The sequence below is a fragment of the Macaca mulatta genome, chromosome 3 (assembly GCF_049350105.2).
Source record: "Macaca mulatta isolate MMU2019108-1 chromosome 3, T2T-MMU8v2.0, whole genome shotgun sequence".
NCBI classification, from domain to species: Eukaryota; Metazoa; Chordata; class Mammalia; order Primates; family Cercopithecidae; genus Macaca; species Macaca mulatta.
This window is the reverse complement of record NC_133408.1, coordinates 189568775-189596041: the sequence shown is the minus strand read 5'-3', so window position 1 is coordinate 189596041 and position 27267 is coordinate 189568775. Positions and strand designations below refer to the sequence as shown.

At 59.8% G+C, this 27267-nt stretch overlaps 2 protein-coding genes across 9 annotated transcripts in view; one reads left to right on the top strand and one right to left on the bottom strand.

Moving 5' to 3' along the window:
- SSPO (SCO-spondin) overlaps positions 1–15611 on the bottom strand; it is a 59480-nt gene extending 43869 nt beyond the window's left edge. The window contains exons 1-29 of one of the 2 annotated variants that reach the window (XM_077995117.1): positions 15352–15611; positions 13560–13742; positions 13075–13157; positions 12729–12908; positions 12242–12486; positions 12049–12148; positions 11154–11312; positions 10986–11065; positions 10406–10558; positions 9962–10133; positions 9615–9855; positions 9162–9306; positions 7830–7947; positions 7105–7280; positions 6793–7020; positions 6451–6616; positions 5992–6226; positions 5062–5251; positions 4853–4947; positions 4340–4596; positions 3855–3989; positions 2508–2704; positions 2279–2406; positions 2081–2190; positions 1581–1730; positions 1392–1485; positions 1131–1300; positions 654–887; positions 237–458 (exon numbers count right to left, since the gene is read on the bottom strand). In XM_077995117.1, the coding sequence (XP_077851243.1) occupies positions 237–458; positions 654–887; positions 1131–1300; positions 1392–1485; positions 1581–1730; positions 2081–2190; positions 2279–2406; positions 2508–2704; positions 3855–3989; positions 4340–4596; positions 4853–4947; positions 5062–5251; positions 5992–6226; positions 6451–6616; positions 6793–7020; positions 7105–7280; positions 7830–7947; positions 9162–9306; positions 9615–9855; positions 9962–10133; positions 10406–10558; positions 10986–11065; positions 11154–11312; positions 12049–12148; positions 12242–12486; positions 12729–12908; positions 13075–13157; positions 13560–13742; positions 15352–15449 (4744 nt within the window). In that variant the 5' untranslated portion in view covers positions 15450–15611. 2 annotated transcript variants of the gene reach the window in all.
- A 412-nt stretch (positions 15612–16023) lies between these two features.
- Positions 16024–25603, top strand: ZNF467 (zinc finger protein 467). 7 transcript variants are annotated; one of them, XM_077997676.1, is made up of 6 exons: positions 16319–17030; positions 18658–18723; positions 18961–19035; positions 19483–19599; positions 20775–20885; positions 23724–25603. In XM_077997676.1, the coding sequence occupies exons 3-6, from the start codon at positions 19002–19004 to the stop codon at positions 25247–25249; spliced, it is 1788 nt and encodes a 595-aa protein (XP_077853802.1). In that variant the 5' UTR covers positions 16319–17030; positions 18658–18723; positions 18961–19001; the 3' UTR covers positions 25250–25603. The 7 variants fall into 7 exon arrangements, with proteins under 7 accessions (XP_014990737.1, XP_077853804.1, XP_077853802.1 ...); XM_028846439.2 differs by having other exon boundaries at positions 16470–17030; positions 18525–18723; XM_015135251.3 differs by lacking the exon at positions 18658–18723 and having other exon boundaries at positions 16024–17030.
- Positions 25604–27267: the final 1664 nt, after the last annotated feature.

The window sequence follows — 27267 nt, the reverse complement described above, 5'->3', positions numbered from 1 at the left end:
GTTGGTTTTCCCAAAGCTCTCCCCTGGGTCAAGAATTTCCATGAGACTCCCTGCAGCTGGGAGGGAGGCCTTGAACGCCAGACTCTTTGAAACGCCATCCACTTCATTCACTCCAGTGCCTTCGGGAGTCTCCCACTGTGCCTTGCTCCTTCCCATGCCAGAGCAGCGCCACAAATGCCTCTCTCCGAGGTTTCCAAGCCACTAGCTTTCCCACCTCTTCCCTCCAGGAGACTCACCAGGGCTAGCGCTGGCCAGGGAACTTGGCGCAGTGTCCAGGGAGCCAGGGGAGGGGCCAGGCAAAGTACCAGCAGGAGGCGTGGGCAGAGAAGGTAGGGGGCAGTGTCCCGGCCCCTCATCGGCTCCATCTGGGCAGTCCCAGACTCCGTCACACAGCTGGATGGCCCCCAGGCAGGTGCCATCGACACAGGACACCTCCCCAGGGACGCAGGTCACCTGCCCTGCAGCCAGAAAAGAAGAGCTGGCCCTGGGGCACTGCCCTGTACTGTTTGGGGTGCCCCAACTCCCACACCCTGAGGACCAACTTCATAGCAGGAACCTGGCAAAGGAGGGGGGAGGCGAAGTCGGGGCTCTTGAGATGGGCCTTGCGGGAGGGAGTGCCGGGTAGGCTGGTTTCCAGGGTGGGAACAACTCACCCAGGCAGGACTCCTCATCTGCGGCGTCTGGACAGTCAGGATGCCCATCGCAGAGCAGGGCCGGGGGCAGGCAGCGTCCATCGGCACAGGCCAGCAAGCCCTGGGGGCACGGGCAGCCCCGCTCATCTGTGCCATCTCCACAGTCATCCTGGCCATCACAGAGCAGGGCCAGGGGCAGGCAGTGGCCAGAGCTGCAAGTCATCTGCCCCTCCCCACAGCCTGGGGCGGCACAACCTAGCACGGGGCAAGCAGGCAGGCTCAGGATGCTGCTGTAGGGGCCCAGAGAAGCCCTGAACCCCAGAGGGACCAGAACACCCTCTCTTCCCTTCATCCCTCCAAGCCACAGATAGTCCCTGGCAATGGGAGCAGCAGCTAAAGAAGCCACTCCAGGACAGCTGCCTTGGCCCCAGGAAACTCAGTTACATGTGCGAGGACTGACCAACCCTGTCGCTTCCACACATGAGCAAAGACACTCACCCTCCTCATCAGAGCCATCGCCACAGTCGTCCTGGTTGTCACAAAGCCACCCATGGGGCACACAGTGCCCATTCTCTTGGCACAGGACCTCTCCCTCTGCACAGCCAGGCGCCGGCTCCTCACAGCGGCCACCGTCACCCCCACAACGCCATTGACCTTCCTGGCATGTGCTGAGCACACAGCGTCCTGGGATCAGCCACAGGCTGGGCTTGGCCCAGTGCTCCTTCAATAGGTGCCCCCCAAGGTGACCTCCCCACTCACCAGTTCCCGCAGTCCTTCTGCAGCACAGACCCCGGCGGGAAGGAGTTGCTGCCCCACTCACAGGGGCAGGAAGCTGGCTCCAGGCAGGCTCCTCCTGAGGCCACAGAGTACAGGGCTCAGAGCAAAAGGGCACAGTGGCCCTTCCCAGTCTCAGTGCCCCTCCCCTCTGCCCTTTGTCACTCTACACACCGTGCAGCAGAGTCCCCTCGGGGCAGAAGCAGCCCTCCACACAGGCCACCACCTGGCAGTGCCACCCGGGCTCAGGATGCTGCTCATGGCAGGTACGGGGACACGTGGGGCCACAGGCCTCATACACCTGTCCCCCTTCACACTGCAGGGCTGGGAGGAGAAGAGAGAGCCTTGGATCACCGAGGCACAAGGGCAGCAGGATGCAACCACACCAGGCTGGCTGCCCAAGGTGACCACCATGGAGGGCACGGGGCATCTGGTGTAGACCTTGGGCAAGACCCCCCTGGGCCTATGTGTACCATGTCAGCTCTACTCAGCAGCCGTTCTTGCATACATGGCTCATCTAGAAAAGCGTCTGGCACAGAGTAGGCACTCAATGCACAGCTTGCCCTTGAATGAATGAACGGCCGTCTTGTGGGACAGGAGAAGCTCTTTCAAGACGCTGAGCCTGTGGCAGTGGCAGGATTGAGCACTGGGGACTGAGGGCAGGGCACACTCACGGCAGAGCTCCTGGCTACGCCAGCGCACATGGTACCCATGCCGGGCACACTCATCTGCGTAGGTGGCAATGGCCGAGCAGAGGCACTCACAGTCACCCCCTGAGTCGCAGCTGTGGGAGGAAGTATTCAGTCCCGGCACCCCCTCTGCACGCCCTGGCACCCCCACCTCGACCCCACTCCAGGTTGTCCCCTCCTTACCCGCAGGCGTCATGCAGGCACCACTCATAGTGCTGCTGCGGGGGGACCTCTGCGTGGCATGATGCGAAGAGGGGCTGCAGCAGCGCCCCGCAGCGGGCCCGAGCCCAGCCAGCCCGGTGTGTGTTCACCTGCAGGCACAGGGTGGTGTCTCCAGCACAGTGGACTAGCGGACACCCTCCCCAGCCCTGCCTCCAGGAACCTCCCTTCCTGCTTTCCCACCCTCACTCACCACGCAGGGATGTGGCAGGTCTCCTGGCTCAGGGCAGAGGGTGCTGAGGCGCCAGGAGTGGGCGGCCAGTTCAGCTGTGGGCTCCAGGACGCCCTGGCGGCTCCGCAGATCATTACTGGCATCTCCATCAAAGTCACCACACAGCCCAGCCACGCGACCACGGAACTGAGGGGACAGTTGCACCAGGACCCGAGTCCCTGGTGGCAGGCAGCATGGTTAAAAGTGATGCCACAAGCCCTTATCTGGGCCAGAAGACCCAGGGTCTGTTTTACCACCACCAGGTACCAACCCACCAGGAGGTGTGGTTACCTCTATTGTGGGGGGATGATTGGCGATGATAAATGAAGAGACCTACATTTGGGGGGCTCAAGGTGGGAAGTAGGAGCCTATTTTCCTAACTAACACCAAGCCAAGGGCTGGGGGGAGGGAAATTCTCCATCAGGTCAGATTCTGGGAAACCACACTCCAGGATGGACTGTGAGACTCAGGAGCACCAGCCTCGGTGGCGGCAGGCTGGGAGGGCGGCCCAGCGGCTCAGAGCCAAGTCTATATGGGGGTTATCTGGGTTTCCGTCAGTTCTGCAGAAGCAGTTAGATATGACATATAAACCAACTGCTTATATGGGTGATGGGAAGTTAGGATATTTATTTTCATTTCGCCTTTCTAAAACTTGGTATTTTCTCAATGTTTCCCTTGGTGTGGAAGGATTGCTTTCATAATGATGAAAAAGATAATTATGAAAACCTAATTTTTAAAAAAAGTTTTTTTCTCGCTCTATTGCCCAGGCAGAGTGCAGAGGGGTGATCACAGCTCACTGCAGCCTCGACCTCCCAGGCTCAAGCAATCCTCCCACCTTAGCCTCCCAAGTAGCTGAGACTTCAGACGCGCACCACTGTGCCCGGCTAATTTTTGTGTTTTTTATAGACAGGGAGTCTTGCCATGTTCAACCCAGTCTGGTCCCGAAGCCCCGGACTCAAGAGATCTGCTCGCCTCAGCCTCCCAAAGTGCTGGGATTACAGTTATGAGCCACTGCACCTGGCAAAAAACCTAATTTGGGAACTCGGACCTCTTGCATGGACTGGAAGGTAGGGGTGGCACTGGGCTGGGCATGGGGCAGGGCGAGTGCCAGCCAGGCAGGGAGGTAAAGTGAGAGCTCAGAGTCCTAGCCTGGCTGTCGGCTTAGCTCTCAGCCTAGAAATCTGCCCTGTGGAGGTGTCAGGGGCTCAGTGGAGGGAGACCAGGAGGAGGGAGGGTCAGACGTTGGGAGAAAGAACTTGGGGTGAGTCCAACCCTATAGTGCTAAGGTGGGGCACGGGTCTGATGGTTGAGGGAGGGCAGGGGCCTGACCTCCGTCCCAGAGCAGGGTGAGGCCCCGGCGGGTTGAGAGCAGCAGGAAGAGGCCAGCACGACGCAGGCTCAGCCCGGGGCCTGTGTAGACCTTGGGGGGCGTCACGCTCAGCCCATTCACTGTCACTGCCCGGCCTGTAGAGGAAGAGAGGCATTCAGGCCCTACTTGGAGGAGAGGGTCCTCCAGATCCTCATGAGGCTCTCTAGCTCCCCCACTGAGCCCTTCTTTTGCTTCTCTACCTATGTGACCTTGGGCACGTCATTAGACTTCTCTGGGACTTAATTTCTGGGAGCCTTCTGGTATTATGAGTCCCACCCAAGAGGAGAGGCACCAACCCCATGGCATGGAGGGCAGCCATGCCTGGTAAGGAGACTGCCAGCAGTGGGCAGACACAGGGAACCCCATCCCCGCCCACCTTGCACAGCTGGGAAGCTATACAGGTGTGCCCCTCCCTGGCAATGTCACCCTTCAATGTTGCAGCCACCTCTGAGCATGCGCACAACAATGCCCTCCAGACGCACGGCCAGTGCTTTGGTGCAGGTGAGACCGCTGGCCCCACAGGGCAGGTTCTGGGCAGAGACTGTAAACAGGCCACTGGCCTCTCGCACCAGCAGATACTCGCAGGCCCCAGGAAAGGTGAAGGCCAGTCCATCAAATGTCATATAGTGGGGGGCGCCTGATGCCTGGCACCGCCCACTGCACCGCTGGCCTGTGCAGTGCCACTGCCGGCCCCGGCACACGCTATGGGCAAGGTGGGGGAGACAGAGTCACTGAGGACAGGGCCCTGGGGCTGGATCCAGGGGAGGCAGCTGGTCCAGGTTCCAGGCAGTTTCAGCAGCCCTCGGGGTGGAGGGGTCCTGCAGGGCCCTCTGGCCCAGGCCAGTCTGAATACCCCAGCCCCCACCACCCCAACCCCTTCCGGTGGAGGGAAGGATGATGTATGGGGAGCCATGGGCCACAAGGCCAAAGGGTTAGAGGTCACGGCAGCTGGGCATACCAAACGTTGCAGTCTTCCTGGATGGTGGCGTTGGGCGGGTACCACTGCCCACTGTGACGGCAGGGACAGAGGTCAGGAGGCACACAGCGCTCGTCCTGGGCAGAGGGCAGGAACAAAAGGCACCATGTAGGGGCATGAGGGGAGCAGGGCAGTGCCCTGGCTTAAGGAAGGCCATCCTGTTCTCCCACGCAGCTCCTTCTTGGACTCACCAGCAGCACCATGCCGGGTGGACAGACACAGCCATCAGCACTGCCTGCAGGGCAGGAGTGATTGGCGGTAGGGCTGTCACAGGTGAGGAGACAGGCACCAGGGGCATAGACAAGCTCCCTGGGGCAGAATGCCTGCTGTGGAGGGCAGCGGTGAGCTGTGCAATTCCAGAGGCCCCTTTCCTGGCAGACACTGCAGGAGGTTGAGAAGGAGTAAGAGGCAAGTCTAAGCCTCCAGGGACCTGATCTGACCTGGTGAGAATCTCAGGAACCCAGACGCTTGCTGGGTTCCCAGGTGTCCAGATCCCATCATGTTGAGTGAAAACCAGCCCTGATGCTGGAGACCTGTCCATCTCAGCTCCCAATACCCAGTCACCAACACAGGGAGCTGGACTGTTTCCAGCACCCTGACATGCCTGGGATAGACATTGTCACCCTTTCTGTCCCAGCTCCAATAGGGCCATCCTCCAGGCTCTGGAGCAGGACAGAGGTATTGAACCACCCTACTCCTAGCCCAGGTAGGAGAGGGGTTGCATTGAAGCCTGCATCCTCAGCCCCCACCTTCATCAACCCTGGATCCTGGTCCTGCCTGCACAGATCCATAATCTGCCTTCACTTCTCTTGAACAAGCTGTGTGACTCTGCAAGCTGTTTAGTCTGTCTGAGCCTCAGTTTCCTCATCTGCAAAATGGGAACAATTTTTCCACTTCTTACTTTATTAGGTTATGGTAGGAAGTAAAACTAGATAAAATGATGCACAGGAAAGTGCTTTATGGACCCTAAAGTGCCCCACGACCAAGGGGAAGTGATCAGTACTCTGTCACCTCCAGTGTGCATGCTGCCACCAACAAGGCTGCACACTCCACCCGTTATCTCCCAAGCTAGCTCTTCATCCCCACATTCTTCCTCTTGCCCCAAAGGTCGCTGCCCTCACCAGCGGTTGCACTCCTTCATAGTGGCACTACCAGGGGCATAGCGACGGGCTCCGAGCTGGCAGGGGCACGAGCTGGGGGGCACACACTGGCCCTCAGGGTCCCACAGCAGCCCCAGAGGACAGTTACAACTGGCCACACAGCTGCCCAGCTCCCCACAGTCCTCTGGCTCCCCGCAGTGTTGACCGCATGCTGGGGCACACTCTCGGTACTCCTGGCCACCAGGACACAGAACAGCTGGGCACAGGGACACACACAGGTCAGGGGCATAGCCACCGCTGGCTCTCTCCACCCCCTCTGAACCCCACACCCCACATCCCCTGTGCCTCTGCAGGAAGAAAAGCCCAGCAGTCTGCCAAGGCTAGTGATGCACCCCGGGCCCCCAGCCATTCCTGGAAGGGGGAAGGGCTAGGGAGGAGGGGAGGAGCCTGGGTAGGGCTGGCTGGGCTGAGCGAACTCACGACAGAGGGTCTGGTTCCTCCAGGGAGGTGAGGCACCTTCCTGGGCACAGCGACGTGCATAGGCAGACAGCACCGGGCACAGGCAGTCCCTGCCAGGGTCACAGCCACACACGGCTGCCAGGCAGCGCAGATAGAATGGCTCCCTGTCCACCAGCCTGTGGCATTCCTTGGGAGGAGATGGGGAAATGGGTCAACTTCTCCTCCATGGAGTCTACATCCCCTTGGTCCCCAATAGCACCCCTAGGCTTGTGTGGTCTTCCTTGACCCTCCCAAGAGCCCAGGCGGAGGGCAGGGAAGGTGTTGGCCCATCTTACGGATGTGGGAGGAGCCCAACCCAGCTACCTGGAAGACAGAGCTGTGCAGGATGGCGCAAGCTGTCTCTGCAAAGGTGTGGCGCTGGGAGTGGGTGGTGCAGGGGGAGAGCGGGGCACTGTCCCCAGAGGGGCATCTTCCCTTGCCGGCCACCTGGAACTTGCTAGCAAAGGCAGCAATGCTAGTTTCCACATCTCCGGCTGGTGTCAGGAAGTCGTCCTGCTGGTTCTGGGTGAAGGTGCCACACAGACCCTGCACCTGGGCCACAGGCACGCGTGTAAGACAGCCGAATGCAGTCCCACCGCACCCTTGCTCAGCCACCCACCTGCCTCACTGGCACACCTGGTGGGCATGGCGGGGGTCCAGAGTGATGTAGGCTGCAGGGTCAGACAGTCCCCAGAGCACCTGGGCCCCAGGCCAGCGCAGCAGCAGGAAGGCAGAGGAAGTTCGGCGCACACTGAGGCCGTCAGCGCCAATCCAGGGCAAGCCCACGTCCTGCCCATTGACCAGCACAGCTCCTGGAACAGGGGACCTGGTGATGGGGGTGGGGCACGTGGAAGGATAGGGCTGCGAGAAGGGAAGGAGCTTGGGTGGGAAGTAGGAGGTCCCGTGTCAGGGTGGGCTGCTGGGGACAACTAAAGTGTCCACCCGAGCTCCCTACCCCTGTGGCCCAAGGACTACCCTTGGCACACAGATTTTCCAATCCCTCACCCTCATGATCAGTGTGTGGGAGGAGCTAGATGGCGAGCCAGGAGCTGGTTGGGGAGGGTTGGAGGGACCCTGCTGAGAGTGGCCTGCCCGGTCTGGTCATGCCTCGAGGCCTTTCAAGCTCTCATAGCTGCATGACTTGTATTTGACCCCAGGACGGGGCAGAAGATGCCTTGGAATCTCTCCTCAGGACTCTGTGTGTCTGCTTCAGAGATGAGAGGGCCAGGGAAGTTGAGGCAGTGTGCTCAGGAGCAGGACTCTGGGGAAGAGTGTCTGGACTCCAAAGCCATAGGGTAGTGTGGAGGGGGAGCAGTGACCGGAGGCCTGGGACTGCGCCAAGAGTGCAGAGCAGAGGCTACCTGAGTCCCTGAGCTGGATGTGGGTGTCCTCCAGGGAGACAGAGATGGCGTGGAGGCAGCTCCCAGAGTCACAGGCCCCATGCTCCAGTAGGATCAGTAGCTGTCCCTTCACATAGTCCTGGGGCAGGCAGGGGGAATTCAGTGGGGCCAGGCGGGCCGACTCTCTCTGGGGAGGCTTTTGGAGACCTTCCCTACAGACCACCTTCAGCGCGCACCTGGAGGCAGCTGCTCACCTTCCGGCCAGCCAGACTGTCTGCCAGGTAAGGGGCTTCGTCCTCACCATGGGCCGGCATGCATGGATGTTTGTGTGTATGCGTGTGCAGGGCCATGGATGTGCACACAGGTGTCATGTGGAAGTATGTGTGTGCATGTTTGTGTGTGCACGAGTGTGCGTAGGTTAAGTGCGTGTCCGCATGTTAGGGTGAGATGACTCCCTCTTTCCTCCTCATGGGCATGTATGTTCTCCCATATGTGTGTGCACATGTACACACGTGCTACATCTACATGCACATATATGAGTGTGTGTCGTGTGTATGTCTGTGTCTCTCTGTGTGTACCTGGATCCATGTATGTGTGTGTGTGTGCATACAAGTCTCTGTGTGTTGGTGTATAGCCTGTATGTGTGTGTGTAAACATGCAGATCTCTGTGTTGGTTTGTAGCCTCTGTGTGTGTGTGTGTGTGTCTCTGCACATGCAGATTTCTGTGTGTTGCTGTGCAGCCTGTGTGTGTATGTACACACATGCATCTTTGACTGTGTTTGCTGGGGGAGATGGCTGTCCTCTTCCCCCACCATGGACAGGCACAGCCTCTCTGAGGACTGTGCTCCCAGGACCTTGTCACCCCCATCACTACTTATGAGAGGAGTGGGAATGGTCCAATAGTTCGATGGAGAGATCACTCAGGGGGCCCCAGATGATTGGGAAAATCGTGGCCTGCACCTGAACTTGAGAAGTGAGCTCACTTCATTGGGGGAGGTTTAGGGTGGGAGCAGGGCCTCTTATTTCCCCTGCATGAAGTAGCCTGTAACAAGCCCAGCCGTCCCATCTGTGAGAGACACGACTGAAGATGGGTTTTGGTTAGTGGCCCTGGGCTGGGTGGTGATGACAGAGGGACTTTCACAGGGAAGCCGGGGAGGAGGCGAGAACCCAGCAGGAGGCCTGAAGTCCTGTGACAGCCATGCCCCCAGTGTTGGTTCTCCCTTGGCCTTTCCTGGGAAGACTCTGGGTTTCCCTTATTTATTTAGGGGTTTCCTTACAGTCAGCCCCACTGTGCCCTTTAGGAGGGCCCCTACTCTGGCAGAGTGCCACCCCTGCAGACCGTCCTCTGCCCACCTGCACCAGGCTGTAGCGGCAACCTTGACCGCCCCGGAAGGAGTAGCTCCGCCCATCAAAGGTGAGGTAGTGCCCGTCCCCGCCCACGGCACACTCGGCGGGGCATAGGGCCTGGGCACAGTGCCAGCGGCCATCCCTGCACACGCTGTGGACACGTAGATGAGACAATGAGCTCTGGCATCAGGTCCACACTGAGGGGGTGGAGATGACCCCTGAGCTGGAGGTGACCCCCCAAAAACCCTTGTTCCTCCCCTCCCATGGAAGCCCCTCCTGCTGAAGGGGTAGAGGCCAGCCGGCAAGGCCATCAGCCACGCCAGCAGCAGTCCCAGTATCCGAGAGGAAGACCCAGAATGGGCTGGAGGCTTAGGGGAAGCGGGTTGAAGAGAGGGTGTAAAGGGAGGGATCCGAGGGTACCACATGGCCACCAACCCCCAGCATGGCTCAAGAACCCACCAGGGGTTACACAGCTGGCGCACGGTGTCATGGGGTGCATAGCGCTGGCGGCGGTAGTAGCAGGGGCAGTGGGCGGCAGGCACACAGAGGGTGCCGTTCCAGAAGAGGCCTCGCGGGCACTCGCAGCCACTCACACACTCTTCCCTGCAGGACTCCTCCTCTCCCTGACCCACCGCCTCGCAGCTGGGTGGGCAGAGGGAGGTGCAGTCGGAGTAGAGCTGGCCCCCGGGGCACAGGCGCTCTGTGGGCACATGAGTGAGCTGTAGTCCCCCGCCAGACCCCAGTCAATCCTGCTGGGTGGGGAGGCCCTCAGTCAATCCCACAGTGCAGGGAGGCCCAAGTAATACCGCAGAAGCCAGGTTTCCTCCAGCGAATGTGGATGTGCCGCCTGGCACAGGCCTGGGCATAGCTGGCAAAGGTGGCACACACAGCCTGCCGCTGCCCCTCTTGCCTGCTGCCCACCATGGCCGCTGCGCAGTAGGCAAAGAGACAGGCCTCGTGGTACTCAGCAGGGGAGACCTGCAGGAAAGGACGGCCCCTCAGCAAACAGCCAGCGCCTCCTGCCTCCTGCTTCCATCACTCCATGACTTATAACCAAGCGGATAGGCCCCAGAAGGGACCTCAGAGATCACACATATGAGCCATCATTTCCCAGAAATAAAGCCGAGGATGGAGAGGTGGGGGTTTGACAGATGGTCCAAAATAACCCACAGGCAGGGCCAGACCAGCTTACTGACACTTCTCTAGCACCCTCCCTTGGGTGCCAGACACCACCCCCACCCCACTCATACCTGGGCATGGCACTGCCCGAATGGACCTTCCAGCAGCTGATGGCACACGTCCTGGGCTTCAGCCCGCAGGTGGCCAGGTTCTACGTCTGCCTGTGTGAGCCCCAGGGGGCCGTCACAGCCCTGGGCCACCTCCACCGCATCCAGACACCCAGGCTGCAGAAAAAGGACATCAGACCAGGCGGCAGTGATGAGGGACATTAACCAGGACCCCAGAAAAATGCCTCCTGCTCTCACACAGCACCAGGGCCCCACCTTCAGGCCCACCGCCCACATCCTGGGGCTGGGGAGAGAGGCGAGGTGGCAGCCCCACACTGGGCTGTAGTGGTGGGAATAAATGACTGACTGGTTCACCAACACTGGCCTCAGATGGCTAGTTCACGGCAGGCAGCCAGGCTTTCTGTGGGACCCCAAGGCCTGCCCTCCGCCCCTGAGGATCTGGAAGAGGGCCAGGCCCTGTCCTAGGGAACAGGCCAGCGATGAAACCAGGACAAGGGCTTGGAGGTTCAGGAGTCAGGAGCCAAGCTGAAAAGCTGGGAATGGGCAGACAACTGGGAGGGAGGGGCCCCAGGGGCAGCCTCACCTCCGAGTCAGGGAGCTTCCAGGAATTTCCAAAGGTGGCTGCTAACATGGCCAGTCCTCCGCCTGGCTCCATGAAGTCATCTGAGAAGGGGTGAGGCAGGGGTGCTGGGTCTAGGGCCTCTGGTCTTCCCTTCCCTGCTACCCCAGCAACCAACCACACCCCACTTACCCTCTGGTTGGCCATTGTAGAGCCCACAGAGGCCTTGTGTCTGTCCCCAGAGCTCGTGGTCCACAGAGATGGAGATGGAGCCAGCCCTGTCCAGCCGTACCACGACTCCCAGGCCCCCTGACAGCACCAGCCAGTCCCCTAGCCACTGCAGGCTCAGCCCTGGGCACAGAAAGAGGTCACTTGCCCCCTGCAGCCACAATTCTCACCCTTTCCACTACCACAGCAGGGCTCAGCTGCGCAGGGATGGAAAGGAGAAGGGAAATAACTCACACAAGTCTCACATTCTAGAGGGCTCTGCACTTTATACCAAAAGTACATGCTTTACAGCAGAGTGATTGATTTCCATCACAACTCTCTTTGAGGAGCTCATGAAAGCTGCAGACGCTCTCTGGAGAGAGTAAACTTCGAGTGAACTATGAAACACACGTGCATGTGCACACACACGCATGCACACATACATGCACACACTGCACCCGTGCACACACAGGCATACACGCAAGAAGCTCACCCCCACCTCACCCTGCAGCCCAGCCAGACAAAGTTTCTGTGAGGAGAGCTTCCCATTGCTTAGCACCAAAGTGCTACCTCACAGCACTCCTCTGAGGCTGGTGGGGAAACTGGGACTCGGACAGTTAGGTAGAGGGACTTGTCTGAGCTGGTGCCGCGAGAGTTTGGTGGCGGTAGTTGCAGAGGGTCGGGACCAGGCCTGGTTCCTCCCGGCCCCTCACTAGCTCCGCACTTCAGTGCCTCCCAACAGCAATGGCTGGGGGCCCACCGTGGGCTCATTCCCAAACTGCCCCCTGCTCCTTTTCTGACCCTGCCTGGAGGGTGGAGAGACTGTCCCAGAGGAGCACGTGGGGGCCCGGGCAGCCTCTTGCTCCCCCAGTGCTCTCACCGTGGAGCAGCCAAGACTGCCCTTCAGGTACCAGCTGCCCCTTCACAGACACATTTCCAGCCTGGATCAGCACCTCCTCAGGTCCCATCGTCACCTGGACCTTGGGGAGATGCATGGTGGAAAAGGGGGCCGGGGCTCTCTTCCTCCCCTGTCCAACCTCCTCCCATGTGGCTGCCCCATCTCTCTTCCTCACCAGCTGACAGTGTCCAGGCTGGGGACAGTGGTCCCCGGGTGTTAGGTGGACAGCCCAGGTGGAGTCCGCAGCACCTGCCAGCAGGTAGGTGCAGCGGCCCAGGAAGTGATAGTGGCGTCCATCAAAGGTGCGGTAGTGGAAACCCGACCAGGAGGCACAGGTGGCTGAGGGACGCTGGTGCTGGCTCCAGAGCTGGCCCACGGCCCCTGCCAGGGGCTGCAGGAGGGCTGGAGAAGAGGCACCACCTGGGAGAGACACACCAACTGTGAACCTCTGAGTGTGAGGCAGAGGTGGAGGGCGAGGACACAGGGCTCCCGGCACAGCGGGAGGCAGGCAGACAGGGCATGGTCCCTCTAGTGGGCCAGGGAGCCAGTATGGGCCCTGTAGAGGGCCCAGCACAAGAACTCCACGTGGGAGTGCCTGGGGAGGCGGAAGGGGTGATGGCCAGGACTGTGCCTGTCTGGCAGGCTGGAGTCTGCAGACACACCTGGCAGGTGTCGGCTGGAGCAGCTGAGACAGGCTTGGGAGCTGCCATCCCGCCAGCTTTGTCCCCAGGGCCAGGCGCAGCACTCCTCCAGGCTTCCTGCTGAGGCATTAGCTGAGCCTGCCTGTAGCTGGCATTGCCACATGGCAAAGCAGTGGCCTCCAGGACTGGCTTTGGCAAGGGCTGCAGTAGGTGGGGAGAATGGGGCAGACCCAGGCAATGAAGATGGGGTAGCCTGGAGTTCTCAGCCCGGCCCTGGTTCTCTGCCCGAAACCACAAAGTTGAGCTAACATCCCCTGCCCAGGACTCCCAGAAGGTACCACTTCCCCAAACGCACTCAGGTGCTTACCCTCAGCGCAGTGGGCACCCCCCCAGCCTGGGCAACAAGCCCTCACTGTCCGGTTCCGCTTGGCAGGCCGGGTTTCTGGAGGTCTGCGCCCACCGAGCCGGTGGAAACGGGGAAGAGATGTTAGCGTTCAGCCCAGTCCCACCCTGGGGAGGGCTGGGGACATTCAGTTTTGTCAGCTACTCTAATCACATCATTTCCCCTGGCCTTAATTTCTCCACATGCAAAGTGAGAATAATGTTGGGAGGGCAGACCACGGGGATTGGGGCGGGAGATAGAGGGAGTGCGCTTCGGGCCTCTCCCTGTCCTGCCCACCGTAGTGCTCACTCACCCCCCAACCTAATCTCACACACTCCACCCTTCTCCAGGCCCACTCCAAACCTACGTCCCAAATCCCTGCTTTCTCCAGGGCCTCCCTACTCTTAGGATGTCCGGCCTGTCACTCCTTTCCGGCCCAGCAGACAGCCCAGGCTCTCACCCTTACTCACTTGTAGATAGGACAGAGCCCAGGCACTGGGGACCGGGTGAGCCCTGCGCGGACACTCCAGGGCAGGTCCAGCCGCCAGCCCAGGCGGCTGTAATGGTCGAGGCTGGCACAGGGTACGAGGTCCTCCTGACGGGGTACTACTTCCTCCTCCACACGGATGGTCTCTGTCCACTCACACCACCGCCTGCCCATGATGGGGAACCACAGCTGCCGCCACCATTCCCTCTGTCACCAAAAGCCCTGTCCTGTGACCCCACTCCCGAGGGGTGTTAACGAAGTAAGGAGGAGAGGATGCTAAGGCAGGGAGAGACACTCATGGGAAGTGGCAGGGGTGGAGGGAGGACCCCGGGGGTGGGGTGCATGGAGTCTGATGCTCCAGAGGGTCCCTGGGCATGTGGCGGAAGGAGGACCCTTGTCAGAGGGGTCCAGGGTGGGCTGCTTACCCATCAGCCAGGGCCCACACCATTCCAAAGAGGAGGGCAGGGAGCAGCATGGCACCCTCACCCCCAGGGCACCTTTGGGGAACGTGAGGCTTGGGCTCAAAAGAGGCGATACTGCAGAGGGGGCACAGAGAGGCCAGCGGCGCTCTCTCCTGCCCCACGCGCCTCCCCGCAGCCCAGTGGCCAGTCCTGGGGGCTGGGGAGGCTTTATTCCAGTCTCATGCCCCAGGGCACCAGCTGCCCACAACCGGATTGGACCTGCCACACCAGCCCCTCAGAGGCCAGCTCTCCCTGGAAACAGTCTCCTTCCTGTCCCCTCCCAGTGCATCTGTTTCCGTGTGTGTGTGTGTGTGTGTGTGTGTGTGTTCACACTCTCAGGCACTACCACAAATTAACATGGGGCTCTGGGCAAGCCACCCTCCCTTTCTGGGCCTCAATTTCCTTCCCAGTAAAAATTTCAGGGACTTCCCAGGGATGCACAGATAGGACTCAGACTCCAGTAATCTTTGAAATTGTATGTGCACATTTTTCTGAAGACAGTTCTATAACTTTTATTAGATTCTCAAGAGGGCCATGACCCCATGAAAAGGTTAAGAGCTCCTGGGCTAAATGACCGATGGGGTCTTCCAGCCTTGAACTTCTGCCTGGATGGTGCTCCCCTGCCTCCTGCCCCTCTCTTGCCCAAACTCAGGAGTAGGGGGCAGTGAGCGGGAGCGCTTCCAGGGTAGCTGGGGATCCTGAGTGTGTGGAGATGGGTGGGGAAAATGTAAGAGTTCAGTTTCTTATTGTGACCATAAGAATGATTATGTATGGCTGGTTGGGCCCACCCTGTCTCCTTCTTGGAGGGTCTCCTAGAATATCTGGGGTCTAGAACTGGGAAGCCTATGCTGAGGAATGAGAGGACCCTCTGGAAGGAGTGGGCAGGGGAGCCAGCTCCCCCAGCCCTGGGGTAGAGAGCTAAGCCGGATGAAATAATCCGAAAGTCCGGCTGGGAGGGGCAGTGACAGGCTCCACAGGGGAATCCGGGGTCCATCCTGGTCCCAGCAGAGCTCCAAGCACACCCGGACACCGGGGCTGGAATGCAGCCTGGCTCCAATTCCACGCCCCTCGGTCTCCTAAACCTGATATCCCTCCCAGCATCCTGTAGTCATTCCACCTGGGGGAGGAAGGCGGCTGCTGAGAACCAGAGCTGGGCGGGACTCTCCTCCTGGGTTCACCATTGGTCCCAGGGCCAAAAAAGGGCCCAGAGTGAGTCTCTTAGGGGGTCACGGATGGCTGGGATCAACTCCCGCTCTGGAGTCCTTAGAAAGGGCCACATGCAACCCAGTCACCCCCCTTTCCTGTTTTACACACATGCACACTCTCACTGTAAGTCTCACAACGCTGGCACAGGTGCTCGGCCACACCCCGGCACGCACAGTGACACATGCTGCTCCAGGGGCTCCCTTCATCCTGGAGGCAGAGGAGCCTTCACAGCTGAGCTCGAGGGATGGGCGCTCTTCCAGGCACTCATCCTTGTGGTGGGCTGTGGTAGCAGGAGCTCAAGGACCATTCACACCCTCCCCTTCCCACCCTCTTTCTCAGTTCTGGATTCAAACCGGGGCTGATCAGGCAGCACTGAGATTGGGAAGAGACCCGAGCTGGAGCCACCCTTTCCAGTAAAGGGGCAGGAGGGAGGAAGCTGGAACCCAAGGGAGTTTGGAGAAAGTTCATGGAGAGGAGACCGGGATCTAACAGTCCAGACTTCAGCACCTCCGGAGCTTTCAGGAGTGGGCGCAGTGGGAACGAGGCCGAGGAGAAACCTCGTAACCTGGGCAGGGAGGGCGAGTGGAGTCCCCTGAGGAGCTGGGGCTGAGGGCTGCCCTCCACATCTAACTCCAGGTGGTGTCCGGGCCAGCAGGCACCCCAGCAATCGTCTCCCGCCCATAGAGCCCTCCCCTCTCTGCAGCCCCCTCCCAGACCCTCCCACGGACCCCGCCCTCAGAGTCTCCGCCCAGCCTCGTCCCAGCCTCGCCCCCTGGAGCTCCAGACCCGGCCCGGCCTTCTCCCAGGGGACCTGGCTCAAAGTCCTCTTCCCAGTTTCTACTTCGAAGGACCCGTTCTCGCAGGCACAGGGGCCCAGCCCTCTCTCCCGTCTGCCCCCACGGCTGGTTTCGAATCCGGTCCTCGGGGCTCCGGGCGAGGGGCTGTGGGTCTGGGTGGATCCGGGCGGAATCCGGGTGGAGAACGGGGGCGGGGCCAGAGTTTCGCAGGCCGACCCCCCCGTGCCGTCCTCCCGCGGGAACGCGGCGCTGCACACCCGGCTGGCACCGGCGACTTAGAGACGGCAGTGCACGACTCGCTGGCTCCCCCCCGACACGCCCCCTCCTCGTTCCCCCAACTCCTCCTCGCCCACCCCACCCGTTGGCGCTCCACCTTTCCCCGTCTCCTCCCTCCGCGGCCGCGAGCACCCTCCCTCGGCACCCTTCCCCGCAGCCCGAGTGCCCTTCCTCCCCAGCCTCCTCGCCCTCCTCCACCCGCTCTCCCATCACCCTCCCCACCCCTCCCCTCCCCCGTCCTGAGCTCCCACTTCCAGCACCTACTCAGGGCTCGGAGCCTTAAGACCATCACCTGCCCACCTAAGCCCGCAGTGATCCCTCCTGGGACCCCACTCCTAAAAAGCCCTGCCCCTGCCTCCCCCAGCCCGGTGCGCCGAGTCTCTTCGCCCGCTCCGTCGGTCCCTCCTCCTTCGCGGGCGCCGTTTCCCGGCTCCAGCTCCCCGCGCGTCTATCCCTCTCCTCCCCGCGAAGTTTCGGGGCTGTCAGTCTGTCAGTCTTTCGGGCCGTCAGCACCCGAGCTGCAGGCGGCGAGCGCCATTGTGAGCAGAGCCGGCGGGGCAGGAGGCCCGGGCGCCTGGGTCCCCGCGGCGCGGGCAGAGTGGCTAGCCAGCCAGGTAAAGGCCGGGGAGACTCCGCTGCAGGCGGCCCCGCCCGCGTCTCCCTCAGCGCCGCGCTCGGGTCACCGCCGGCTCCGCGCAGGTGACAGCCCCGGAGGTAGGGGCGCGGACGGAGGGCGTGGGGGAGGGGCAGGGGTCGGGGGAGGTCGGGGGCTGGGGGAAAGGGAGGGCAAGGCCGGCGAGGGCCGGGTGAGGGCTGTGGGGGTAGAGGGGACCGGGGGGCTGGAGGGAAGGGCGGGGGCTGGGAGTAGGTCGGGCGGGAAGCAGGTGGGAAGGGGCCGGCGGGCCCAGAGGGGAGGGGAGAGGGAGTGTGGGAGGGGGCCGAGGGGGAAGGGGAGGAAGAAGCGGGCGCAGGGGACCGGGCCGCTCGGGAGGGGCGGGAGAGGAGGGCGCTGACAGGTGAGCCCCGGAGCTGGGGAGGGGGCCGGGACCTGGAGTGAAGTCGGCGATCGGAGCTGCTTAGGACGGCGTTGGGGCAGGGAGGTGGAGCTGAGGGTCCCGTCGGGAGGAAAACTTGGGAGGGGTGAGGAGAAGTCCGAGGGGAGCAGAAATGGGGAGGGGGCGCCGCGGAGGAAGGGAGAGGCGCGGAGGGGTGTTCCGAGGAGAGGCGGGGTGGGGAGGGCAGGGCCCGCGGGAAGGTCCCGATCGAGCGGGTCAGCCCTAGACCCCCAGGCTTGCGGGCCAGAGGACCCGGGAGCTGGGGAGCGGCCTGGGAGGGGGGAGGGGAAGAGCGGTTCTGGGGACTGGGGACGGGGAGGGAAGCGAAGCTGGAGCCTGCTGGGGAGACAGAGGGGGAAGGGAGGCGGGGGCCTCGGAGGGGAAGGAGAGCTGCAGAAGGGAGGGAGGGAGGGGGAGGGCGGTGGGGAGACGTGGGGGAGGGCTGGAAAGGGGGAGGGGAAGGGAACCGAGGTGAGGCGAGGAAAGGAGAAGGAAGGGAAACCGCGGTGGGGGAGGAGAGGAGGGAGGGGAGGAGAGAACGGGGTTGGGGAAAAGAGCTGAGAGGAGGAGGGCGGGTGTTGGGGAGGAAGGAAAAGAGGAGGGGGAAAGGAAGGGAGAGGGTGTGCAGCCAGGGAGGGAGATGGAGCGGGGGAGAACCGGGAGGGCAGGGAAAGGCAGCCCGGAGTCTGGGAGGGGGAGGGGAGCGCTGCCGCCGAGGCAGCCTAGAGCGGAGGGTCAGGGGAGGCGGTGGCAGTGGAGGGCCGACCCCGAGAGGGCCTCGAGGGGTTGGCCCTGCCGGGCGCGGGCGGGCGGAGCCTGAGGGGCGGGGCCGTAGGCGGAGCCGGGGCGCCGGCCCGATTCGCCGGGAGAGAGGGCGGAAGGCAGGGGGAGCGGGAGGGGCGGGGCAGAGGGAAGGCTGCCGGGGAGATGGGGGAGGGGAGTCTGCTGGGGGAAGGGCGGGGGAGCCGCGGGAGGCGGAGCAGGGAAGGGGCAGCAGGGGCGGTGTCCGGGCCTTGGGCAGCAGCCCCGCGCGGGTGAGAGGTGGTTTTGTGGTAGGGGTTTAGGGAGAGGCAGTCATTTTCTACCTATAAGAGGACCCTCTCGAGGACCTCCCCAAGCAGCACCCCTAAAGTGACACTCGCTCCCGTCCCAGGGCTGGCTCCTATTTCACCAGCTCGGGCAGTGACAGCTGGAGGGCCTAGGAGATGCAGTTTCCCACCCCCTACCCTGGGCTCCCACCCTCAAGCCTCTCTCCAGAGAATCGAATCTTTACTGCACTTCCCCAGGCAAGGACACTGGGGCGTGGAGTTGCGGTGCTGATGGGCCAGGGCTGGCGGTGAGAGACCTGCCAGGTGAGGGGGTGGTGTGGCTGGTTTCCAGAGCTGACAGAAATGGTTTCAAGGCCTTCTTGGGCCACCTTCAAAGATCTCTTGGCTTTCTGAAATCCAGTTTCCCTAACATCCCCCAGTACCTGGAGATGTTACCTTTGGAGCTCCTGGAAGAGCCCATAGGGAGAGGTTGGGCAGAGCCAGGGCCCAGGTGGAAGCTGGCGTGGGAAAAATCTGAACAAGGCTGTCTTTTCTCCATAGGGTCTGTGGCCGATCCCCAGGAGGAGCTACTCTGGGTTACCATGAGAGAGACCTTGGAGGCCCTCAGCTCCCTGGGTGAGCTGGCAGAAATGAAGGGACTTGGGGAAAAGTTTAGGAGGATTCAGGAGCATCTACAACTCAGACAGCAGAGCCACCCTCAGGAGGCTGCAACCCTGAGGCCCCAGGGGCCTGTAGGGCAACCTGCTTTCCTGTAGCGTGGGGTGTCTGAATGCCTGGACCATACATAGTAGAGGCTGCGCTCCAGACCGTATGCACACTTGAGCACTCACAGAGCACAGTCATATTTACATCTATGCTATCTCTTCCTTCTGTCCTTTTTGACTCAACTCAAAGGGACTGAGGTTGATACCTGTCCATGTCCATGCTGGTGAGAGACCCTGTCCTTCCTGAGCAGGTTGGGAAAAGTCTCTTGGACAGGCTGGGAAGGGGAAGAGCCCCCGCCTCTGATTACTTGTTCTGTACTGGATGCTTTACTTGGACCCACCCTTCTGCCTGTAACAGGATTCTCTGTGGGACAGCCAGAGATGGTCCCCCAAAGTGAGCCCAGGGAAGGATCCCATAATGTCCAGGAGCAGATGTCCTCTTCTAGGGAAGAGAGAGCACTAGGGGTGTGCTCAGGTAGGTAACAGGAACCATGGAGAGGCTCAGGGAGGAGTCTGCCTGCTTTCCTCCTGCCCTCCCTACCTTCGTCCCTTCTTCCCTCCCTCCTTCCTCCCTCCCTCCCACCCTCCCTTCCTTCCTTCCCTTCATCAAATATTTATTGAGCACCTACTATGTGCGGGATGCTATTCTAAACATTTGGAATACTTCAGTGACCAAATAGCCAAAGATCCCTACCTGCAAGAGCTTAATCCTAATGAGTGCAGTGAGTCAGCAAACAATAAGTAAGGAAATTTATAGACTACGTTCAAAGATGATAAGAGCTCTGGGAGAGAGGATAATGTCTGGTGAAGTGGGTTGACGGGGGGTGGGGGCCGAGACTGCTGCCGGTGAGGGTGGGTGGGGCATGTTATAGGATTAAATAGGGTGGCGAGACTGGCTTTCTTTGGGAAGGTAAGATTTGTGTAGGATTTGAAGGAGCTGGGGGAAGCCGGGCATGGTGGCTCATGCCTGTATTCTCAGCCCTTTGGGAGGCCAAGGTGGAAGGATTGCTTGAGCCTAGTTCGAGACTAGCCTGGGCAACATGGCGCGACCCTGTCTCCACAAAAAAATTAAAAATTAGCCGGATGTGGTGGCTCATGCCTGTGTTCCCAGCTACTTGGGAGGCTGGGGCAGTAGGATCCCTTGAAGCCCAGGCTGCAGTGAGGTATGATCATGCCACAATCTGCTGAGACAGCTCAGCAGATTGGGGAAAAGTGCTTCAGGCAGGAGTACAGCCAGAACAGAGCATTAAGGCAGGAATGTGCCTGACCTTTGACATCCTGGTTCTCCCCAGCGATTTGCTGGGAACCAGGGTCCATGTGGGGGCTGGGAAAGCCCCAGCCCTTCTCCTAGGGGCCTTCCTTGCTTCCACTGTCTTACATACACGTATTCCGGAAGCTCCTCACAGTGGTGGCTCTTGTGACCTTGTGGTCCATCTCATACATACCCTTAGCAGCTGCCCTGCTTAAAGGAGTCTGAGGCAGCCCCTGGGAAGCCAGGAACTCAGCCCCTGAATTCAGGTAGGATGTGGGAGGAACCCTGTGGGCCCTGCTGGAGCCAGGGTTTCAAATGTTCCTTCTTCCCAGCACCAGTGGGGCCCTTTGGCCATCTGTGATGTCTCCAGAGTCCTTGAGGTATCCTTTCTCTGCCAGGGCACAAGGCCCCCACACCGGAGGAAGGTGCCCGCACAGAACAAGCCGAGGCTCCCTGCAGAGGCCAGGCGTGCACAGCACAGAAGGCTCAGCCTGTGGGCGCCTGCCCAGGTGAGTCTTCCTGTCACTTCATCCCACCATGGGCTCAGGCCAAGGGAACGGGGCCCAGCAAGCTCTGGAGCTGCTATCTCATGAGGCAGGTAATCCCCGGAGACAGGCAGTCCAGGCCCTTCCAACCCAAGTTGAGTCCAGCACCTTTCTGCTGTGGAGCTTCGGTGCTGAAAGGGAATTTCACATCTGTAGATGGCAGGAGTCAGACAGGCTGGTCACCAAAGAGAAACACAGCCTCCCCTCAAATGCCTTCTAGAAATCCTGCCTCCCCCTCTTTATTTCCCCCAGTCTATGTCTAATTACAGTTGCCATGAAGATACATGGCTTTGGTCAACCTTTTCACTGCCTCTCCCCTGACATGCCGCCTTCCCCATCTTCCTCTGATTGTGAGGGTACCCAGATGCTCCACATCTGCTGTATTCAACTCATCTCCTCACACCCAGGGTGATCAAACTGCTCATTCTCTCTCAACAATCCCACCATTACTTCCTTCCACTACCACCATCCTTATTACCTTTTGCCTGAGGAATATCATTTATTCTGCAAGGATTTATTGAGCACCTACTACATACAGGCTGTGTTAAGTATAGGGGAAAGAGATGAACCGTAGAGTTACCTGGGCCTGGTTTGAATCTTTGCTCTGCATTTACTAGCTGAGTGTCCTTGGATAGGCCACCTTGACTCCAGGAGCTTTGGTTTGTGAAGGTTTGTGACAGTGTGTTTACACCACCTCATTTACAGTTGGTCCTCAATAAGCGGCAGCAGTCCCCATTTTTATCAGACACATAAAAACACCTTTCTTATTAGACACAAAAGAAATGGAACACAAAATGTCTGCACCCCAGAAGATAAAATCTGGTTGAAATGACCTTAATATGAGCCAGAACAAAGAATTAAAAGAATAGTATAAAGGCAAGTCACAAATAAGTACAAAAGTGTTAACAGTAAGTGCTATAGGAGTTTATGCTAAAAGATCCACATGCATTGGGAATTTGTCAAAAAAAACATTAATTTGTGCTGCATTTTGAGAAAGGTGTAAACTTCAGTTCTGAAAGGGCTGGGGTGGAGGATGGGAAGGCGTTCTAGGGTGAGAAGATCTTGAAGCAGGAAAGGGGAAGAGAGCAGCTTGGCTGAAGTGGAAGGTCCATGCCTGGGAGAAAGAAAGTTGGACTTGGGTGGGGTGAGCCTCAGATACAGCTGGAACCTGTTTTATCTTCAAATAATAGGGTGCTGGGCTGGGCACTGTGGCTCATGCCTGTAATCCCAGCGACTCAGGAAGCTGGGGTGGGAGAATTGCTTGAGGCTAGGATTTCAAGACCAGCCTGGGCAACACAGTGAGACTCCATCTCTGAAAAAATAAGAAATATCAGCTGGGCATGGTGATGCACACCTGTAGTCGCAGCTGCTTGAGGGGCTGAGGTAAGAGGATCGCTTGAGCCCAGGAGTTTGAGGCTGCAGTGAGACATTATCATCCCATTGCACTCCAGCCTGAGAGACAGAGCAAGACCCTGACTCAATTAAAAATAAATAGGAGCTATTGATGGTTCTTGAGTAGAAAAGTGAAGAGTGCCACAATGAAGGTGAAAGCAGTATCACAGTATGATAAGTAGACAGGAGTGTGGAGTCAATGAACTGATAGAAGAAACTGGGAGTACCTCTGATTGTGGAAGTCCATGTGTGATAGAATCAAGGCTCAGGCCAGACAGGAACTCAAATTATCTGATTCAGTGATTCACAAATGAGAGTCACTTTGGGAGCTTTAAAGATGGAACACATTCGTGGGCCTTGCCCCCATTTGTGCATTTTCTCAAAGTTCCCCAGGAGCTGATGATGCAAAACAGGCGTAAGAGCTTTAAACTACTCCAACTCTTAGACAAAGGGAAAACTTTCTTAGCGGACTAAGAAACATAACTCAAAGAGGTTAAGTGACTGAACCAAAGTCACACTCCTAGTTAGTGACAGAGGAGAACCTAAATTGGACCCTCTCGTCTGGACCCCGGGCTCCTTCCTCTTGGCTGGACCACTGCAGCACCCGAGAGGGGCAACACTCCAGTGGAATCCCCTGCAACCTGCCCTTAGGCTGAGGCTCCCCCAGAGGGCCCTCCTTGCTTCTCCAGAGCCAGTGTTCACTAGTTCCCCAGACCCTGTAAACTCCATCCTGGTCTTCCTAAATGGTGATTTCCCCTCCAGCTGTCCAGCAGGAAAGAAGGGAGTAGCAGGAGTACGAGGGCACCCTGGTTCCTTGGCCACTAGAGGTAAGGTGGGCTGGGGGTGGGGGTTAGAGAGCAAGAGAATCACCCCAGGTGAGATGTCAAAGATCAAGTTTTCAAGGCCACCAGGGAAGGAGGCTGTAGTCCTAAGGTTAAAGTCAGCCAGGGCTCAGTTTGGGAAGGTCAGGTGTGTGGTGAGAAAGCTGCTGAGCCGCGGCCAGTTTGCAGTACCAAGGAGAGCTGCTGGACCGGAGATGGAGACTGAGGTCCCAGAAAGGCACTGCTGGAGCAGGAAGATCTGGGCCAGCCACCAAAGGGATGTGAACCTGGAGCGAAGCAGGAGGACTGAAGCTTGGGCAACCTTCCTCTTCAGGGGTGCCGGAGGGCTCCTGGGCACATCCAGGCCGGGGAAGAAGCCCCCGGGAGGGGTGTGGTGTTCATACGCATCACAGGCTTCCGAGAGTGCAGGAGGCCTGAGAAAAGCTGCGGATTTGGTCACCCTCAGGAACCGTTAGGTAGAGTGGAGAGCAGAGCCAGACCGCAGGGCTCCAGCAAGTGGAGATCCTGTGGTTAAATAAACGTTGCCGCACGTGGAGCTCAATAGACAATTCTTGTTTTGACCTTTCAGGAGACGAGTGGATGATTCGGAAGGTGAAGGTAGAGGATGAGGATCAGGAGGCAGAAGAGGTGGTCGAATGGCCCCAGCATCTATCGTTACTTCCCAGCCCCTTTCCTGCGCCTGACCTGGGGCATCTGGCTGCCGCTTACAAACTGGAGCCAGGGGCCCCGGGGGCACTGAGTGGGCTCGCGCTGTCCGGGTGGGCTCCGATGCCCGAGAAGCCCTACGGCTGTGGGGAGTGTGAGCGGCGCTTCCGGGATCAGCTGACGTTGCGACTGCACCAGCGGCTGCACCGGGGCGAGGGTCCCTGCGCCTGCCCGGACTGCGGCCGCAGCTTCACGCAGCGCGCCCACATGCTGCTGCATCAGCGCAGCCACCGCGGGGAGCGGCCTTTCCCGTGCTCCGAGTGCGACAAGCGGTTCAGCAAGAAGGCCCACCTGACCCGCCACCTGCGCACGCACACTGGCGAGCGGCCCTACCCGTGCGCGGAGTGCGGCAAGCGCTTCAGCCAGAAGATCCACCTGGGCTCCCACCAGAAGACCCACACTGGCGAGCGGCCCTTCCCCTGCACAGAATGCGAGAAGCGCTTTCGCAAGAAGACGCACTTGATTCGGCACCAGCGCATCCACACTGGCGAGAGACCCTACCAGTGCGCGCAGTGCGCACGCAGCTTCACGCATAAGCAGCACTTGGTGCGGCACCAAAGGGTGCACGAGGCGGCCGGCCCGGCCAGGCCCTCTCCCGACGCGTCCGCTTCTCCTCATTCCACTGCCCCGTCCCCCACCCCATCCCCTCCCGGGCCAAAGCCTTTCGCCTGCTCCGACTGCGGCTTGAGCTTCGGCTGGAAAAAGAACCTCGCCACGCACCAGTGTCTGCACCGCAGCGAGGGTCGCCCCTATGGGTGCAACGAGTGCGCACTGGGCGCCACCGTGGATCCCCCCGCCGCCGAGCCCCTGGCCAGCGCGCCTGGCGGACCGGACTGCGGCCCAGGATCCGATCCTGTGGCGCCCCAGCGCGCCCCCTCGGGCGAGCGGTCCTTTTTCTGCCCGGACTGCGGGCGCGGCTTCGCCCATGGGCAGCACCTGGCGCGGCACCGGCGCGTGCACACGGGCGAACGGCCCTTCGCCTGCACGCAGTGTGACCGCCGCTTCGGCTCGCGGCCCAATCTGGTCGCCCACTCCAGGGCCCACAGCGGCGCCAGGCCTTTCGCCTGCGCTCAGTGCGGCCGCCGCTTCAGCCGCAAGTCGCACCTGGGCCGCCACCAGGCGGTGCACACGGGCAGCCGTCCCCACGCCTGCGCCGTCTGCGCCCGCAGCTTCAGCTCCAAAACCAACCTAGTCCGCCACCAGGCGATCCACACAGGCTCCCGCCCCTTCTCCTGCCCACAGTGCGGAAAGAGCTTCAGTCGCAAGACCCACCTGGTGCGGCACCAGCTCATTCACGGCGAAGCCGCCCATGCGGCCCCGGACGCCGCCCTCGCGGCCCCAGCCTGGTCCCCTCCCCCAGAGGTGGCGCCGCCCCCGCTCTTTTTCTGAGCCTAGTTCTCACCAGGACCCTTTCTTGCCTACAGTTTCGAGAGGCCTGTGCCATGAGACCGCCTGGGGTGAGCACGGTGGCCTGGGCAGCTGTCCGAAGATTTGGCCTCCGCGGGACCCCTGTTTCCTTCCCGCAGTGTCTGCGTCCGCACAGGATACCCAGCTTGGACCTCCTAGGACAGAAATGCGAGCGAACCCTTGCTGGGAACAGTTGAGGCTGAAGTTCTTGGAAGGCTCCCACCCAGGTGCCCCGCTGGAAAGCAGATATTTCCTGGACCCAGCGCAGCCTCAACCAGGGCGGGAAAAGAGTGATTATTTAAGTACTTAAAGTTTCATTAAAATTAAAATCAGAAAGTTCTGAAGCTGTTAAATGAGTTGGGGAGGGAACCCTGACTCTCCTCAGCCACTGTCCCAACTCCATCCACGCGCAGACCACCCCTCTCCACTTGCCCTTCTGTCCTGGGTGAGTTACATTTAGCTAGCTGCTGTTAATTGGTTCTCCCAAATCAAAATGTAATGTATTTATTCACCAAATCACCACCCTGGCTCCTGCTTCTAGCTCGGAAGTATAAGGAAGGAACATTAGGGTGCATTTCACTCACGCCACGTGTCACAGACCGGAGCTGAAGGAGGCAGGCCGTCCTTTGGCGTGGGCTTGGGAGCTCTGTGCGGTCTCTGCAGCTCTCCGGGGGGATTCGGAGCTGGGTGGCCTGAGGAAGGAGGTGGCACATCCACTGCAGATGAAGGTTGCTTTCACATCGCACTTGCAACAAGTCCTTTCTTGAGGCTGCTGGGTCCAGAAGTCTCTGTATTGCCCTTCTTCAGCCTAGGCAGGTATGAGAGCTAGGGCTGCCTGGCCATGAGGCGGGAGTGCAGGATAATGGGGAGCCTATGGGGCTTGCAGTGAGTAGTCTTGGGTTTGACCCTCCTCTGCCTCTCGTCGGACTTGGAGCGCAGCATTATTCATTTCCCAGTGAGCGGGATGAGAGGCAGAGCAGAGGCCTGAGAGATGGAAGGGCCTTTCACACCTGTGAAGGAGTTTAGACTGTGTCCAAGAGAGGGGGAACCATGGCAAGGTTAGACAGGACAGGAACAGGGCCACGCTTACAGTCCTGCATTTTGGAAGGATGTTTGGCAAGACAACTCAGGAGCGAGACTGGAGGCCTGGGCATCAGTTGTCCTGGTGACAGGTGGTGGTGACCTGGGACCATAGTTGTGTCAGAGGAAACAGAGAAGTGATGGATTCAAGAGACACTTAATAGGCAGAGGACACAGGACCTGTTGACTGGTGTGGGTGGGGGAATCAATGAGCTTGGCCCGATTTCTGCTTGCCACTGACTGGATGACAGTGGCATACTCCCAGAAGGGAGACGCGGTGTTGGGGACAGTTCGTGCTGGGGGAGCAGTCCTGCATCTGCTGAGTTGCGAGCAGTGCCTGCCCAGCAGGAAGGAGGCTGTGTGGGTGGAGAGCTAAGAAGAGGGCCGGGATGCAGACATAGAGCTGAGAATTTTCCACATGTGCTTCTGGAGCTATGGGGGAGTGGATGATCTTCCCAAAGAACTGAGTGTGGAGTGAGAAATTGGGGGTCTGGGACAGAAGCCTCTGGGACACCAACATTAGGGGATGGCACTGAGAGAGGCCTGTAAACAAGATTGGAAAGTGGAGGTGCAAGAACTGGACAGGAAAGCCCCAGGTGGAGGTGACAGAGGAGTTGAGGAAAGACGTGCTTCAGAGAGGAGGAGGCCGCTGGAGGCTAGAGAGAGGTCACCTAGGCAAAGGACTTCCAAACCCTTTGGATTTCGCTGCAAGGCAAATCCAGATCTTGGTGAGAGCAGCATCAGGAGCAGCTGGGTCAGAAATCAGATCACAATGGTGAACTACAAAAGCAAAATCCCAGAGAAGGTAGGAGACAATGAGACCTGGATGCAAGTGAGGGAGGGGCGTTGGCTGGGAAGCCTGTCAGAGGAGGCATGAATGCAAATGTGTCTATGAGTTTCATGGCCACAATGAATCGGTG